At 43.5% G+C, this 18,613-nt stretch overlaps 2 protein-coding genes across 3 annotated transcripts in view; both read left to right on the top strand.

The window, feature by feature from the left end:
- The first annotated feature begins 216 nt into the window (after positions 1 to 216).
- Positions 217 to 8,808, top strand: LOC115206688 (THAP domain-containing protein 5). Its single transcript, XM_029773889.1, has 5 exons — positions 217 to 401; positions 1,493 to 1,676; positions 2,536 to 3,326; positions 6,327 to 6,513; positions 8,420 to 8,808. The coding sequence occupies exons 1-5, from the start codon at positions 325 to 327 to the stop codon at positions 8,519 to 8,521; spliced, it is 1,341 nt and encodes a 446-aa protein (XP_029629749.1). The 5' UTR covers positions 217 to 324; the 3' UTR covers positions 8,522 to 8,808.
- Positions 8,809 to 9,790: 982 nt separating this feature from the next.
- wdr62 (WD repeat domain 62) overlaps positions 9,791 to 18,613 on the top strand; it is a 53,554-nt gene continuing 44,731 nt past the window's right edge. The window contains exons 1-6 of one of the 2 annotated variants that reach the window (XM_029773887.1): positions 9,791 to 10,310; positions 11,342 to 11,433; positions 11,772 to 11,834; positions 12,266 to 12,323; positions 17,449 to 17,619; positions 18,131 to 18,268. In XM_029773887.1, coding sequence (XP_029629747.1) covers positions 10,173 to 10,310; positions 11,342 to 11,433; positions 11,772 to 11,834; positions 12,266 to 12,323; positions 17,449 to 17,619; positions 18,131 to 18,268 — 660 coding nt within the window. In that variant the 5' untranslated portion in view covers positions 9,791 to 10,172. The remainder of the gene's footprint in view (positions 10,311 to 11,341; positions 11,434 to 11,771; positions 11,835 to 12,265; positions 12,324 to 17,448; positions 17,620 to 18,130; positions 18,269 to 18,613) is intronic. The other variant, XM_029773888.1, reaches the window with a different exon arrangement.

Here is an 18,613-nt window from a genome sequence, read left to right as displayed (position 1 = left end):
GTGTTGTTCAGTTCGGAAAGTCGGAGATCTAGAAAAAGTCCAGGGTTCCCGAGTTGGATTTCCCAGTTGAATGACCCTTAAAATCGAATTCCCCCCCCCCCCCCCCCCCCCCCAGTCGGAGCCTGTTTCTCAGGTCGGCGATTTCAGAGTTCCCAGTTGTTCTTGAATGCAGCATAACACGCACCACGTGGTAATGCGAGGTCGCATCATTTTGACGTAACGCACACAAGCTAACAGCTGACGCACGCTACAAGTGGATCCCAAAACTGACAACTCACCTTGCCAGGCCAGTTTTAAAGATAACTCTTCAAGGTGGTCGACAAGATGCCCAAGTATTGTTCTGCACCGAACTGCAAGAATGATTCTGGAAACAACAATTCTGATAGGAAAAGCTTCTACAAGTAAGTACCGCTGTATCTGTTGTTAGATTGACTGTAACTATGCGAGCAGTACCGTTCGATATTAGTGAAAGCCGATTAAACTCGCCGATTTACGATAGAGTTAAGTGGCGACTAGTTTTTTTTTTTTTAAATAACGCCATTTTATATGACAAAATGTAAGTTTTATTAGAAAAATAGATTTATTTAAACTACTGATTTCAGCACCCAAAGACTAGCCCGATATTACACATTGTCTTGTGTAATTGCGGGCTATTTTTCTGGCTGCCAAAAACAATAGTTTTGGATTCAGGTAATTGTATCTGTCATTGGAACTGTAGTCGCCACAACTTCAGTTTAGTTTAGTTGGCTACTGTGAATGGCAAGGTGACGGTATCAACCATTATCATTGTTGAAACTGTTCAACCTCTCTCTCTCGTATCGTCTGAGATCCCCAAAGATTGGAAAGTTGCCGCGGTCATCCCCCCAAACTGTTCTCAACTGGCCGACCTGGTTAATAAATAAAGATCAAATAAAATATCATGTCTCAAATGTTAATACTAGTTTGACACATGACGTGTGCTAAACCATATTGATAGTTAGCTTCCCAAATAATATATTTGACGTGTGGGCTCCCGAGTGGCGCAGCGGTCTGAGGCACTGCATCTCAGCGCTAGAGGTGTCACTACAGACACCCTGGTTCGAATCCAGGCTGTATCACAACCGACCGTGATTGGGAGTCCCATTGGCCCAGCGTCGTCCGGGTTTGGCGGTGTAAATATTGTATTATTGTGTGTGTATGTATGTATGTATGTATGTATGTATGTATGTATGTATGTATGTCTGTCATTTGCCTTTTGGTAGGCATCATTGTAAGTAAGAATTTGTTCTTAACTGACTTGCCTAGTTAAATAAAGGTGAAGTAAAATAAATAAAAACAAATTCTTATTTACAATTAATTTAATTGTTTAAAAAAAATAAAAATGAATTACAAAATAAATGTGTAAGCTGATCTACTGTGCCACACGGTCGATGTTTTGCAATGTGTCACAGTGGCATGAGCTGACTCAAGCAGGTTGCTGTTGGAAAGTAATACTGTTCTCCTGGCCCTGTAGGTTTCCACTGCAGGATCCAGCTCGGTTAGAGCAGTGGTTGAAAAACATGGGTCGTGAGGACTGGAGCCCTTCCAGACACCAGTACATCTGTCATGAACATTTTGCATCTTCCAGCTTCAAGCTGCGTTGGGGGATTCGCTACCTGGAGAATAACGCTGTGCCCACTGTCTTCCAGCTCACTGAGGTACAGTGGATTTGGGAAATATTCAGACCCCTTCACTTTTCCCACATTTGGTCACGTTACAGCCTTATTCTAAAATTTATTCAGTTATTTTTCTCCCCCTCATCAATCTACTCACAATACCCCATAATGACAAAGCAAAAACAGTTTTTTTTTATACATTTTTGAAAACTTATAAAAAACTGAAATATTATATTAACATAAATATTCACACCCTTTAATCAGTACTTTGTTGAAGCACCTTTGTCAGTGATTACAGCCTTGAGTCTTCTTGGGTATGACGCTACAAGCTTGGCACACCTGTATTTGGGGAGTTTCTTCCATTGTTCTCTGCAGATCCTCTCAAGCTCTGTCAGGTTGGATGGGGAACGTCGCTGCACAGCTATTTTCAAGTCTCTCCAGAGATGTTAGATCAGGTTCAAGTCCGGGCTCTGGCCGGGCCACTCAAACTCAAAGCCACTCCTGCGTTGTCTTGGCTGTGTGCTTAGGGTTGTTGACCTGTTGAAAGGTAAACCTTCGCCCCAGTCTGAGGTCCTGAGTGCTTTTGTCGTTGTGGTTTTGTGTGTAGATTGAGGAAACGTTTTTATTTAACACATTTTTAGAATAAGGCTGTAATGTATCAAAATGTTGAAAAAGTGAAGAATACTTTCCGAATGCGCTGTATAGTAACTCTAACCCTGGGTATTGTCTGTAAATATGGTGATGTGTTATCCCTGATGACGTTAACCTAAATGTAATGGGGGAGACGCCTCCATCTTGGTATGTTCCCTTCAAGTTCTACATGAGTCTATTAGATTATTTCAATGATTCGTTTCAGAAGTTTTACAACACTCGTCCTCTTTCCCTTTTTTGATTTGGTCAGAAACGTAAAGGTGAGGAACACGGTGAGAGTCAGAGATCCAAAAGGCTGCGACGCGGCAGGAAACCACGGACCACCTCCTCTGACGTTGGGATGCCAGCTAGCGACTCCACAGACAGCGATAACACGTTGACACTCTATGAGGTCACTGTTAACCCATCAGCGACTGAGGAGGCAGAGCTGCTGGAGGAGCGGGACGTGACTGGCCACACAGTGGACCTTCTACACACAGCACCTCTGCCACTGTTAGCATCAGAGGGGAGGAGCCATGACGGGTCTGCAGGAGGCTTCCCTGTCACTGTGTTCCAAACAGTAGAGGATCTGGGTGGGCTGGACGGGGAGGTGGTGGTGTCACAACAGCTGGAAGAGGTGGTGAGTGGGGTCACAGCAGCCATCTTGACTGAGGGTCATGACCTCGGAACGACGGAAGATGTCGGCAATTTTGTGTTGTCACCGACATCTCTGGTCATGGAGAACGTCTCTCCTGAGATGGAGGAGGAGCTGTCTGTCTCCCAGGACGACCACGGCGGTGGGGCTCAGATCATCGCCTACTTTGAGACGATCCCCAACATTCTGTCCAGCGGGGCGGCTCAGTTCAGCATCCCCTCAGACACTGTGCTGTCCTCAGCTCTCAGCCCCACACCCATCGTCTCCACACTGCCTATAGTGTCCAAGCACATGCCCCCCTCTCCTCAATCACTTATCCTCACGCTGGAGAGACTGGCGACGGAGGAAGGGGAGACTCCAGAGGAGGACCATATGGAACAACAGGGAAGCCAACTGGAGGAACACCGGTATAGAGCACCCTTGACCCTCTACACCTTAACCCTCTACACCTTAACCCTCTACACCTTAACCCTTGACCCTCTACACCTTAACCCTTGACCCTCTACACCTTAACCCTCTACACCTTAACCCTTGACCCTCTACACCTTAACCCTTGACCCTCTACACCTTAACCCTTGACCCTCTACACCTTAACCCTTGACCCTCTACACCTTAACCCTCTACACCTTAACCCTTGACCCTCTACACCTTAACCCTTGACCCTCTACACCTTAACCCTCTACACCTTAACCCTTGACCCTCTACACCTTAACCCTCTACACCTTAACCCTTGACCCTCTACCCCTTGACCCTCTACCCCTTGACCCTCTACCCCTTGACCCTCTAACCCTTGACCCTCTAACCCTTGACCCTCTACCCCTTGACCCTCTACACCTTACACCTTGACCCTCTACACCTTGACCCTAAGAATGATGGTCTTGGGCCTAGTGCCTAACCCGAACCCTGTGTTCAGACTCTTGCTAGCCTTAATGTTAGTGCCAGTATGTTATGCTAAGATACCCGTGTCACCTCAACATTAATGTGATATCTGAGTGACTCAAACCCTAACCACTGTACCGTCTCCTCTGTTAGCTACAATAACATCCTGAGTAACCCTAACCACTGTACCGTCTCCTCTGTTAGCTACAATAACATCCTGAGTAACCCCCTAACCACTGTACCGTCTCTGTTAGCTACAATAACATCCTGAGTAACCCCTAACCACTGTACCGTCTCCTCTGTTAGCTACAATAACATCCTGAGTAACCCCCTAACCACTGTACCGTCTCCTCTGTTAGCTACAGTAACATCCTGAGTAACCCTAACCACTGTACCGTCTCCTCTGTTAGCTACAGTAACATCCTGAGTAACCCTAACCACTGTACCGTCTCCTCTGTTAGCTACAATAACATCCTGAGTAACCCTAACCACTGTACCGTCTCCTCTGTTAGCTACAATAACATCCTGAGTAACCCACTAACCACTGTACCGTCTCCTCTGTTAGCTACAATAACATCCTGAGTAACCCACTAACCACTGTACCGTCTCCTCTTTTAGCTACAATAACATCCTGAGTAACCCACTAACCACTGTACCGTCTCCTCTGTTAGCTACAATAACATCCTGAGTAACCCTAACCACTGTACCGTCTCCTCTGTTAGCTACAATAACATCCTGAGTAACCACTGTACCGTCTCCTCTTTTAGCTACAGTAACATCCTGAGTAACCCCCTAACCACTGTACCGTCTCCTCTGTTAGCTACAGTAACATCCTGAGTAACCCACTAACCACTGTACCGTCTCCTCTGTTAGCTACAATAACATCCTGAGTAACCCTAACCACTGTACCGTCTCCTCTGTTAGCTACAATAACATCCTGAGTAACCCCCTAACCACTGTACCGTCTCCTCTTTTAGCTACAGTAACATCCTGAGTAACCCCCTAACCACTGTACCGTCTCCTCTGTTAGCTACAATAACATCCTGAGTAACCCCCTAACCACTGTACCGTCTCTGTTAGCTACAATAACATCCTGAGTAACCCTAACCACTGTACCGTCTCCTCTGTTAGCTACAATAACATCCTGAGTAACCCTAACCACTGTACCGTCTCCTCTGTTAGCTACAGTAACATCCTGAGTAACCCTAACCACTGTACCGTCTCCTCTGTTAGCTACAATAACATCCTGAGTAACCCTAACCACTGTACCGTCTCCTCTGTTAGCTACAGTAACATCCTGAGTAACCCTAACCACTGTACCGTCTCCTCTGTTAGCTACAGCAACATCCTGAGTAACCCTAACCACTGTACCGTCTCCTCTGTTAGCTACAATAAGAACAACCTGAGTAACCCCCTAACCACTGTACCGTCTCCTCTGTTAGCTACAGTAACATCCTGAGTAACCCCCTAACCACTGTACCGTCTCCTCTGTTAGCTACAATAACATCCTGAGTAACCCCTAACCACTGTACCGTCTCCTCTGTTAGCTACAATAACATCCTGAGTAACCCTAACCACTGTACCGTCTCCTCTGTTAGCTACAATAACATCCTGAGTAACCCTAACCACTGTACCGTCTCCTCTGTTAGCTACAATAACATCCTGAGTAACCCTAACCACTGTATCGTCTCCTCTGTTAGCTACAGTAACATCCTGAGTAACCCCTAACCACTGTACCGTCTCCTCTGTTAGCTACAATAAGAACAACCTGAGTAACCCCTAACCACTGTACCGTCTCCTCTGTTAGCTACAGTAACATCCTGAGTAACCCCTAACCACTGTACCGTCTCCTCTGTTAGCTACAATAACATCCTGAGTAACCCCTAACCACTGTACCGTCTCTGTTAGCTACAATAACATCCTGAGTAACCCCCTAACCACTGTACCGTCTCCTCTGTTAGCTACAATAACATCCTGAGTAACCCTAACCACTGTACCGTCTCCTCTGTTAGCTACAGTAACATCCTGAGTAACCCTAACCACTGTACCGTCTCCTCTGTTAGCTACAATAACATCCTGAGTAACCCCCTAACCACTGTACCGTCTCCTCTTTTAGCTACAGTAACATCCTGAGTAACCCCCTAACCACTGTACCGTCTCCTCTGTTAGCTACAATAACATCCTGAGTAACCCCCTAACCACTGTACCGTCTCTGTTAGCTACAATAACATCCTGAGTAACCCCCTAACCACTGTACCGTCTCCTCTGTTAGCTACAATAAGAACAACCTGAGTAACCCTAACCACTGTGCCGTCTCCTCTGTTAGCTACAATAACATCCTGAGTAACCCCCTAACCACTGTACCGTCTCTGTTAGCTACAATAACATCCTGAGTAACCCTAACCACTGTACCGTCTCTGTTAGCTACAGTAACATCCTGAGTAACCCTAACCACTGTACCGTCTCCTCTGTTAGCTACAATAACATCCTGAGTAACCCCCTAACCACTGTACCGTCTCCTCTGTTAGCTACAATAAGAACAACCTGAGTAAGGAGCAGCTGGAAGCCATTGTAATAGAGCTTCAGAAGAAGGTAAAGGTATTGCAGCAGAGACACAGGAGACACCTGGATAAACTGGTGGGTCTGGAGAACACCGTCAACCAGCTGAGACAGAACAACTTGCTGAATGAAGAGAGGGTACATCTGCTGGAGAGGGTACGTCATACATGTCACAATACACAACAATACATAACACAATAATGCGCAACAGTACACAGCGCAACAATACAGTACACAGCGCAACAATACAGTACACAGTGCAACAATACAGTACACAGCGCAACAATACAGTACACAGCGCAACAATACAGTACACAGCGCAACACAGCAATACACAGCGCAACACAGCAATACACAGCGCAACAATACACAACGCAACAATGCGTAACACTACACATAACAACAATACATAACAACAATACTTAATACATAACAACAATACATAGTGTAACCGATGTGAAATGGCTAGTTAATTAGCGGTGGTGCGCGCTAATAGCATTTCAATCAGTGACGTCACTCGCTCTGAGACTTGAAGTAGGGTTTCCCCTTGCGTTGCAAGGGCCGCGGCTTTTGTGGCGCGATGGGTAACGATGCTTCGGTGGGTGTCAGTTGTTGATGTGTGCAGAGGGTCCCTGGTTCGAGCCCGGGTTGGGGCGAAGTGAGGGACGGAACCTACACTGTTACAATAGCACAACAATACGGGACAATACACGACGGGACGTGGCACAATACAATACACTACAAGACAATACATAACGTAACAAGACATCGCATGACTACACATGACAGTACAACATGACAATGCATACAGTGCATCGGAAAGTATTCAGACCTCTTGACTTTTTCAACATTTTGTTACGTTACAGCCTTATTCTACAATGGTTTTAATTAAAAAAAATATCCTCCATCTACACACAATACCCAATAAGTTTTTGCAGCACTTTATGGTAGTGGCCAGATGGAAGCCTCTCCTCAGTAAAAGGCACATGACAACACGCTTGGAGTTTGTCAAAAGGCACTTAAAGGAATCTCAGACCATGAGAAACAAGATTCTCTGGTGTGATGAAACCAAGATTGAACTCTTTGGCCTGAATGCCAAGCGTCAAGTCTGGAGAACTTGGCACCATCTCTACGGTGAAGCATGGTGGTGGCAGCATCATGCTGTGGTGATGTTTATCAGCGGCAGGGCCTGGGAGACTAGTCAGGATCGAGGGAAAGATGAACGGAGCAAAGTACAGAGCGATCCTTGAAGTCCTAAGCGCTCTGGAGCAGGGTCTCAGACTGGGCCGACGGTTCACCTTCCACCAAGACAACGCAGGAGTGGCTTCGGGACAAGTCTCTGAATGTCCTTGAGTGGCCCAGCCAGAGCCCGGACTTGAACCCGATCTAACATCTCTGGAGAGACCTGAAAATAGCTGTGCAGCGACACTCCCCATCCAACCTGACAGAGCTTGATAGGATCTGCAGAGAAGAATGGGAGAAACTCCCCAAATGTGCCAAGCTTGAATGGGAGAAACTCCCAGGTGTGCCAAGCTTGTAGCGTCATACCCAAGAACACTCAAGGCTGTAATCACTGCCAAAGGTGGTTCAACAAAGTACTGAGTAAAGGGTCTGAATACTTGTGTAAATGTGATTATTTATTTGTAATAAATGTGCAACATTTTCTAAACCTGGTTCTGTTTTGTTATTATGGGGTATTGTGTGTAGATTGAGGAGTTTTTATTTATTTAATCCAATTTAGAATAAAGCTGTACTGTAACAAAATGTGATTGAGGACATTGCCCTGAGGACATTGCCCTGAGGACATTGCCCTGAGGACATTGCCCTGAGGACATTGCCCTGAGGACATTGCCCTGAGGACATTGCCCTGAGGACATTGCCCTGAGGACATTGCTGTGATTATAAAATGTGCAGGATTACATGATAAACAGTAAGAATACTGGTAGAACTAATGTTATCTAACTGATGGCTAGCTGATTCTGCTTTATGATACCCCCTCTCTCTGATAAAATAAATAATAACATTCATCAAACTGTACGTGAACGTATCTGTCCTTTCCCAGGTGTGTATCCAGACCAGTGCTGCTGTATCGGAGGCAGGAGAGACGGTGGCTATCATCTATGAACAGGACAACACAGCATATCTCTATGACGGATCGGGTTAAACAGCGTACCTCTATGCCTTGTCTAGTATAAAGACCGAGAAAGAAGGTTAGGGTCCAGAACAGAGACAAGATGGGGTCAGGTACCAGAACATATACGGGACGGGGTCCAGAACAGATACGGGACGGGGTCAGGGTCCAGAACAGACAGATGGGATAGGTAGTTATCTTGCTAAAGTGATGAGGAATCTATTTGATATGGACCCTGCATGTTATGTGGTGTGAAAATCATAAACTTTATTGTGTATTCTTGGAATATCAGAAGATGGAGACTGATCTGTTTGGATGAACTAGTGTCTGTTTTATTATTTATTAGTGTCTTAGGTCTTATTATAAACTGGGTGGTTCCAGCCCTAAATGCTGAAAGCTGTGGTATATCAGACTGTATACCACGGCTATGGGCTGTGTCCGGGCACTCTGTGTTGCGTCGTGCATAAGAACAGCCCTTAGCTGTGGTATATTGGCCTTAACTCTTATTATAAACTGTGTGGTTTGAGCCCTGAGTGCTGATTGGCATAACAGACTGTATACCACGGTATGCCAAAACATACATTTTTACTGCTCTAATTATGTTGGTAACCAGTTTATAATAGCAATAAGGCACCTTGGGGGGGGTTTGTGGTATATGGCCAATATACCACGGCTAAGGGCTGTACCCAGGCACTCTGCGTTGCGTCGTGTCTAAGAACAGCCCTTAGCCGTGGTATATTGGCCATATACCACACCCCCTCAGGCCTAATTGATTAATTATTTTACTAGTGTTTGTCTGTGTCAGTTATTACAGTTTGGAGAGACATTAGTCAGTCTGTGGGTAGTTTTGCTGGGACAGTGGGAATGTACTAAAAATGGTATTCTGTTTTGTTTAATCTTATAATGTTATCCCCTGCTGTAAATGTAATTATTTTCTTTCAGAATGTTAGTTTGATGTTGAACAAAAAAATTGCTCTGTCAGCTTGTTGTTTGTGTGTTGGAAGTATTGACAAAATACAATATTGATTTGCACTGACTTTTTTTTTCTTCTTCTTCTTCTCGTTACTTGTAATTTATTTATAATTAAATAACTGAAAGTTAAAATGTTATGATAATCCTATTTTTTACATCGCTTCCGGAAATGTATTGGCGGGATTTAGACGCTCTCCATATCGATCGTCATTGTGACGGAGGACCAATCACAGGCGAGCGTCGCGGTCGGTTCTGCGTAGCGTCAGTGCAATCAGAGAAGCCGGTTTACGTTTGAATCTGCGTCCCGCGTTTCAAACACAACGACGTTGAAGTTTCAGGTTTCATCGCTCTTGACTTGCCGTACTTTTCCCCCCGAAGTGTTTCTAAACAGAGGAAGGAAGACATCAACCACTTTTTTTTTTTTAAACCGCTTTATGCTAGCTCTTTTTTTTGTTGTTTTTAAAAAAAATCAGAAATGTTTTTTTTACGTATTGGAATAATATCTGCGAATATTACTGTTTAGACAAGACTGACGTTAATTTAACATTGGCAAGCAAAACATTTTGGTTTTGTTGGTTGCTGTTGTCGATGAGGATCTAAAACTGGCTAGCAATTTAGGCTAATGTTAGTCACGAACGGAATCCTCGTTTGAGATTTATCTGCCAGTGAAGTAGCCAGCGTCTTGGCTAAATATTGAATCATATCTGTGACTATGGCGGATGGAGCGGGTCTAAATTCATTTACCTCCAGGGTTACAAAAAGAGTTAGCAATGTGAATGTTGCCCCTGTAGCCGCAAACATACGACGGAAAAGTCGACAACAAAGTCAAAGGCGGACCACTCATAACCGGGTTGGTTTATTGTCCTGTCTTCTAGGTAGCTAAATGGGCTAGCTAACTTCTGTTCTGTAACCTTAGTGCCTCTTGTAGATAGGTTTTCTTGCTTGGGTCTTGGCTGGTTTCTTCACATGCCAAACATGTAGCTAACTAACTTAGATGGTTGTTGGGAGTTAGTGAAGACACTATCGTGTAACATTAACGTTAGCTAGTAACTGTAATGAAGCAGCACATATGTTAGTATTATATAGGGCCGCCAATTATTAGACTTTTTCAAACAATTGGATTGAATACTTTTTTTTATTGGGAACTGCTCGGCGATTCAGCACGTTTTCCCGAGTTGGAAGGTGGTATCCGTAATCGGCAGACGGTTCTGATGGAAAGGGTAGAACAGTCTACCTACTACGGATACCACCTTCCAACTCGGAAAAACGTGCTGCTAAAACCTGTTCAGTCAAGTCGTTAACCGAATACCAATCTACCTTACCTGGAAATCCGACGTTGAATTTCATTTAATTCTACGTCCGGCAGAAATTGGTGTTTGAATCAGGAAAGTTCTCTCTCACGACCTCTACAAGCCAGAAAGTTGAATACAGGGATATTTTAAAATACTTTACCGGTTGTCGGTTCTGGTTGGTCATTTTTTTGTCGGTAGGAATTTGAGACAATATATCCACAGGAAAGTAGAATTACATTAACTTTTCAGAGCTGATAGTGCCTCCAGATTTCTGTCGCCTGAAGCATAAACACAATATATGCATGAGACATATGCATACTGGATGGTATTTTATAAGTATGGCTATATATCGAGCTACCCGCATGTGCCGTGTCATCCTAACCCACCATGCAGTCATGTAGCTAATCCATTAGTGGGCTTGGTATTGTGCCGTATCATCCTAACCCACCATGCAGTCATGTAGCTAATCCATTAGTGGGCTTGGTATTGTGCCGTATCATCCTAACCCACCATGCAGTCATGTAACTAATCCATTAGTGGGCTTGGTATTGTGCATCGTGTCAGTGAGTGTTGCCTATTTGTGTGCCAGGTGGTTCTGGAGCGAGTCCTGGGCATCACCACCTCTAACAGCAGTGGGCTGGCCTGTGACCCCAACACTGGCCTGGTGGCCTACCCTGCAGGGTAAGACTTACTAGCCTGTCACTAGTTTCAATATGCAAAATTTAAGTGGTGGCAATTCAAAGAGTTTGTCTAATGTTGCTCTCTGATGTCATCGGCCTCCTCCGATGTGTCACCCCCCCCCCCCCACACACACACACACACACTTGTGCCATGTCAGAGGAATCCTGGACCACCTATTGAGATGTGCCATCTGTTAAGTAAATCAGGTGATAAATGAGGTTCTAGGGAGGCTGGAGTGGGTCTTTAACCCTAACCTACAAGACTGGCCTCTAACTAACCTGTTACTAAATTAAAGTTATTGTAGCTAGTCATCTTACGCAGTTTGTTTTGTATTCCAGGTGTGTTGTTGTGATCCTACACCCAAAGAAAAACAAACAGAACCACATCCTCAACACTTCAAGGTTGTTTTCATTCTCTCCTATGGTGAAGTCATATTTAGTCAATGTTGTTGGACGGTACAGTGATCTCGCTGTTACCCGTCCACAGCCTAGAACACGCTGCATTCTGTTGTTGATGTTATGTAACTACACTGTATGTGGAGTGGCAGTAATGAAGTTAAAAATGTCACATTTTATAGCTACTTTACATTTTGACTTCAGGCAAACAGAACTTTCACCGTTCTCTAGGAGGTCATAAAACAGTTAAAGTACGAAGCTTACATGCATATGTCAAGGGAAACTCCCAGAGTTAAAATGTCTGAACCTTTTTTAAACTGAGTTTAAATCCCTTTCAAATTGCTGCTGTGTAACATATTCTCCCTAATGTAAATGTGAGCCCTCTGCCTCAGCCCTCTGCTTTCTCATTAATTCGCTTGTCTGTTTGTGTTTCCCAGAAAAACCTTCACTGCCTTGGCCTTCTCTCAGGATGGAAAGTATTTGGTCACTGGTGAGGTAAGTGTTTGGAAATGTTCCGGAAGAAGAAAAAGATGGTTGGTTGGTGTGTGTATATGCACTTTGCTGTATTTGTATAATAGTCAGTGAGACGGCGGACTAACGTGTGTGTGTGTGTGTACAGGGAGTGTGTGTGTACAGGGAGTGTACTAGTTGGTTGATGGCTATATAAAAGCTGTTGTGCTGCTAGAGACCAGGTCATGCTGTAAATTCTACTTGTTGTCACAGTAAGTGATATACGAGCCTCCTGTCTTGCCCTCAGTGCTCTATGGTTGTCTGCTCTCTGAGCTGACTGTACTGTTGCCGTGGTGATGGGGAATGTATCCTACAGTTGTTTTACATTCTGTTATGACCAGCAGGCTTTTCCCACGGTTCTTTAAAGGAACCCTGTTAATATCTGGGACGGTTCTGAAAGGAACCCTGTTAATATCTGGGACGGTTCTTTAAAGGAACCCTGTTAATATCTGGGACGGTTCTGAAAGGAACCCTGTTAATATCTGGGGTGGTTCTGACAGGAACCCTGTCAAGATCTGGGACGGTTCTGAAAGGAACCCTGTCAAGATCTGGGACGGTTCTGAAAGGAACCCTGTCAAGATCTGGGGCGGTTCTGAAAGGAACCCTGTCAAGATCTGGGGCGGTTCTGAAAGGAACCCTGTCAATATCTGGGGCGGTTCTGAAAGGAACCCTGTCAATATCTGGGGCGGTTCTGAAAGGAACCCTGTCAATATCTGGGGCGGTTCTGAAAGGAACCCTGTCAATATCTGGGGTGGTTCTGAAAGGAACCCTGTCAATATCTGGGGTGCTTCTGAAAGGAACCCTGTCAATATCTGGGGTGGTTCTGAAAGGAACCCTGTCAATATCTGGGACGGTTTTAACATTTGTTTTATGAAATATTTAGTTATGTCCTACACAGTTTTAGTGTAATTTCATGTCTATTGACTGTTTAGTGGTGAGCTAAACCGGAGGCTGCTTCTCTGTGACCTTTTCCAGTATGATCCCTGTGATGATTTAATACACAAAGAAATGAACAGTCATTTTCCTCGCTCTATATAACCTGTCTAGTTTTCTGATCATATTGGAACTCACTGCATTCCTAAAGTATTCAGACCCCTTGACTTTTTCCACATTATGTTACGTTACAGCCTTATTCTAAAATGAATTAATTAAATAAAATCCTCACCTACTCACAATACCCTATAATGACAAAGTGAATGTTTTTTTATATATATATTTGAATTTATAAAAAAAAAACTATTCAGACCCTGTGGTATGAGACTCAAAATTGAGCTCAGGTGCATCCTGTTTCTATTGATCATCATTCAGATGTTTCTACATCTTGATTGGAGTCCACCTGTGGTAAATTCAATTGATTGGACATGATTTGGAAAAGAACACACCTGTCTATATAAGGTCCCACAGTTGACACTGCATGTCAGAGCAAAAACCAAGCCATGAGGTTGAAGGAATTGTCTGTAGAGCTCCGAGACAGGATTGTGTCGAGGCACAGATCTGGGGAAGGGTACCAAAACATTTCTGCAGCATTGAAGGTCCCCAAGAACACAGTGGCCTCCATTATTCATTTTTTTTTTTTTTTTATGTAACCAGTTAAAAACAAATTCCTATTTACAATGACGGCCTATCCCGGACGAAGCTGGGCCAAATGTGCACCGCCCTATGGGACTCTGAATGACTGCCGGTTGTGATACTGCCTGGAATCGAACCAGGGTCAGTAGAGACGCCTATAGCACTGAGATGCAGTGCCTTAGACCGCTGTGCCACTCGGGAGCCTTTTTTAAAAGAAGTTTGGAACCACCAAGACTCTTCCAAGAGGTGGCCGCCCGGCCAAACTGCACAATCGGGGAGAAGGGCCTTGGTCAGGGAGGTGACCAAGAAACCCGATGGTCACTCTGACAGAGCTCCAGAGTTCCTCTGTGGATATGGGAGAACCTTCCAGAAGGACAACCATCCCTCCAATCAGGTCTTTATGGTAGAGTGGCCAGACAGAAGCCACTCCTCAGAAAAAGGCACATGACAGCCTGCTTGGAGTTTGCCAAAAGGCACCTAAAGGACTCTCAGACCATGAGAAACCAAGATGGAACTCTTTAGCCTGAATGCCAAGCGTCACGTCTGGAGGAAACGTGGCATCACCCCTACGGTGAAGCATGGTGGTGGCAGCAGCATCCTGCTGTGGGGATGTTTTTCAGCAGCAGGGACTGGGAGACTAGTCAGGATCTAGGGAAAGATGAACGGGGCAAAGTACAGAGAGATCCTTGATGAAAACCTGCTCCAGAGCGCTCAGTACCTCAGACTGGGGCGAAGGTTCACCTTCCAACAGGACAACCACCCTAAGCACACAGCCAAGACAACGCAGGAGTGGCTTCGGGACAAGTCTCTGAAGGTCCTTGAGATCCAGGCAAGGCCCTGACTTGAACCTGATCTAACATCTCTGGAGAGACCTGAAAATAGCTATGCAGCGACGCTCCCCATCCAACCTGACAGAGCTTGAGAGGATCTGCAGAGAAGAATGGGAGAAACTCCCCAAATACAGGTGTTGCCAAGCTTGTAGTGTCATACCCAAGAAGACTCAAGGCTGTAAATACTGCCAAAGGTGCTTCAACAAAGTACTGAGTAAAGGGTCTGAATACTTTATGTAAATGTTTTTCTGTTTTTTACATTTTTGATATGTTTGCAAAATTTCAAAAACTTTTGCCTTTGTTATTATGGGATATTGTGTGTAGATTGATGAGTGGGTCTGAATACTTTCTGAATACAATGTTCTGGTTGTTTGTCTAGTAACGTCGGGAAGTTATTTTAAATAGATGCTCCAAAACCTTTAGAATGATCTTTATCAGCTTACTCCAATATTTTTCTGTTCAAAACTCAAACTCCCATGATTCCATTCAGCAATACCACTCTCACCATCACTGACCGACTTGAGAATAACTATTTTCATGCCACTTCGATGCCGTAGTGACGTTTTCATAGCAGGTTAGGATAATTAATTTAGCCGGTTAGGAGACTAAGGTTAATAAAAAAAGAATTAAGGTTCGGGTTAGCGAAAAATGCTCTCCTAACCTGCTATGAAAATCACTTTGTGTCGAAGTGTTTTTAAAAAAACTGTGTGTACCGACTGAAGTTGGCGTTCTGGCACAGCCGTCGTGTCTTTTCCAAATAGCCTGTATTTTCGTATTGAATAACTTGTAAACATCATATTTTTTCTTTAGTTCCAATAGGCCTCCAGTGTTGGATAGTTGCTTGGACAGTCGCTGAGGCTGTATTTGTCTTATCATTGGAAACACTTTATTTTCAGATCCCAGCTGGTTTAGTTACTTAGCTAGCTAGCATTGCTAATGTTAGCGGCAAATTTATTTTTATTGTTGTTAACACTATTATTTGGGATGTAACATTTAGCTCTCGATCTAGCACGCTAACTACACACAGTAACCGTGTTATGGTTAGCGTAGCTAGTTAGCATCTAAATTCTAATTATTTTTGAGTGTAGTTGCAGTTGATTGGTGACAGTAGCTAGGCTTCCATCCAATTGGTGACAGATTTTCATGCAATTTTTTTTTTTTATAAATATGCAAATGTTCCCACCATTGGTGTATTTGCACCAAACTGACTTGTTATAGATAAGAAAATCAGTACGTGATGACGTAGCGCCCACATAATGTCGTTTTTGGTTTATGTTTTAATGTTCAGAATAAAAAATCTAATGTTCAGTGTGTTTCCATCATATTTTCAACTTTTCTGACATTTTTCAACTCTCAATGCTTCCCACAGTTGTGAAGTTGGCTGGATGTCCTTTGGGTGGTGGACCAGTCTTGATACTCACAGGAAACTGTTAAGCGTGGAAAACCCCAGCAGCGTTGCAGTTCTTGACACTCTTAAACCGGTCCGCCAGGCACCTACTATCATTTGTTTTGCCCGTTCACCCTCTTTATTTTTTAATTTTTTTAAATATTTATTTAACTAGGCAAGTCAGTTAAGAACAAATTCTTATTTTACAATGACAGCCTAGGAACAGTGAGTTAACTGCCTTGTTCAGGGGCAGAACGACAGATTTTTACCTTGTCAGCTCAGGGATTCGATCTTGCAACCTTTCAGTTACAAGTTCAATGCTCTAACCACTAGGCTACCTGCCGCCTCTGAATGGCACACCGAACACAATCCATATCTCAATTGTTTTAACTGTTAGAAAATCCTTCTTAAACCTGTCTCCTCCACTTTATCGACACTGACTGAACTAGATAAAGGGTCTTTGCTTTCACAGGGGTTCACCTGTTCAGTCTGTCATGAAAAGAGCAGGTGTTTTTAAAAAAAATGTTTTTGTATACTAAAAGCGTAAGAACTTGTTATAAACTATATTAATGAGTTATTAAAGCTGCATTGTAATATTTTAGGCGACCCGACGAAATTCTGATCTATGTGCTTCCCTTAAAGTTTGAATCTTAGTAACCAGGAATATGTGGGCGATTTTTGCGGATTCCAGCCCTTTTTTTTTTTTATAAAGGAACCATATAATTATCTGAGGTAGCTCTTTCTCGTGTCCCGGCTTGTTCCTGAGTCCTGTAGAAGTAAAAATCTATATTTAGTTTGTTTTTGCAACAAAGATGTACAGCTCCTTGGTGAGCTATGATTAGTCAGCGCCTCACCTCCTAGTGTGGGCAAAGACCTGCTAGTGTAATCTACTCCAAGCTCTAAACTTCTCTGATCTGCTTTACGTTCTTCCCCCCCGTTCATTGACAAACCATTCATTTAAATATGTTTATAATTTAACAGACGCTCTTATCCAGAGCGACTTACAGGAGCAATTAGGGTTAAGTGCCTTGCTCAAGGGCACATCGACATGCTTTTCACCTAGTCGGCTCTGGGATTTGAACCAGCAAACTTTTGCTTACTGGCCCAACGCTTTTAACACCCAATGTTGACATAACTTTACCTTTTTCTTATTTTGGAGGTTAATTGTTGCCACAGGGCTGACTCAACAGTTTCTCAAATGCTCTGGTTTCAACTCGAACTGTCACCCCAACTGCCGTGGCATTCAGCTTCACCCCCTCCCTCCAGCTGGGGCTCTCCCTTTGTTTCTTCTCCAATCATTGACTGTATGTTTCTGTCTCTGCAGAGTGGTCACATGCCCTGTGTGCGGGTTTGGGACGTGGCCGAGCAGACCCAGGTGGCAGAGGTACAGTGCCATAAGTACGGGGTGGCCTGTGTGGCCTTCTCAACCAACAGCAGCTACATCGTGTCAGTAGGCTACCAGCACGATATGACTGTCAGCGTCTGGGAGTGGAGGGTAAGTTAAAGACCTGGGTTTGTTTGTTTTTTGTTTTTCTTTCAGAGACTTGAGCCTGTTAAGTGCCAGAGGTGTAGAGTTGCACTTTTCCTATTCACTACATTGGTTCCATTGCACCAGGCAACTGCTGAAATTTGGATTCCCAGGATATCTACTCTGCTGGCTGGATAGCCTGGAGGATAGCGATGGGGTTAGGGGGCATGGCTGGGCTTCTTGGGAAGGGGCAGGGAATCCCAGAGCCTGTACTTTTATGTCCCATCATTTTATCTGTCTGCTAACTTGTTGAAGGGTGTCCAGACTTGACTGAGTAATGTTAGTCCAAACGTTCTGCACAACAACAACAACGACCTGTAATCTCTTATCAGTTCTGACAGCAGTCTGGTCAAAGGTTGTCGACTAGAGGCCACAGAAATCCCTGTGTTACTTAAAATAACCCAAGCTCTGTGAAACTGAAAAATCAGATTTTTTTGTTGTTGTTGTTGTAAACCCTCTTGTCCTGTGTGTTTTGTAGAAGGGGACGGTGATAGCATCCAACAAGGTATCTAGCAGAGTTCTGTCCGTCTCCTTCTCTGAAGACAACAGCTACTTCGTCACGGCAGGAAACCGACACGTCAAGTTCTGGTACCTAGACGCCTCTAAAGAGAGACGGGTCAGGACATTGTTGTTATTATTATTGTTATTGTTGTTATTATTATTATTAAGTATTAGTATTATTATTAAGTATTGGTATTATTATTTATTATTATTATTAAATATTATTATTAAGTATTGGTGTTATTATTATTATTAAGTTATTATTATTTATTATCATTTATTATTAAGTATTAGTATTATTATTAAGTATTGGTATTATTATTAAGTATTGGTATTATTATTATTATTATTATTAAGTATTATTATTTATTATCATTTATTATTAAGTATTAGTATTATTATTAAGTATTGGTATTATTATTTATTATTATTAAGTATTGGTATTATTATTATTATTATT

The sequence above is a fragment of the Salmo trutta genome, chromosome 13, assembly GCF_901001165.1.
Source record: "Salmo trutta chromosome 13, fSalTru1.1, whole genome shotgun sequence".
In the NCBI taxonomy this organism is placed as follows: Eukaryota; Metazoa; Chordata; class Actinopteri; order Salmoniformes; family Salmonidae; genus Salmo; species Salmo trutta.
This window is presented reverse-complemented; position numbering and strand designations above follow the sequence as displayed.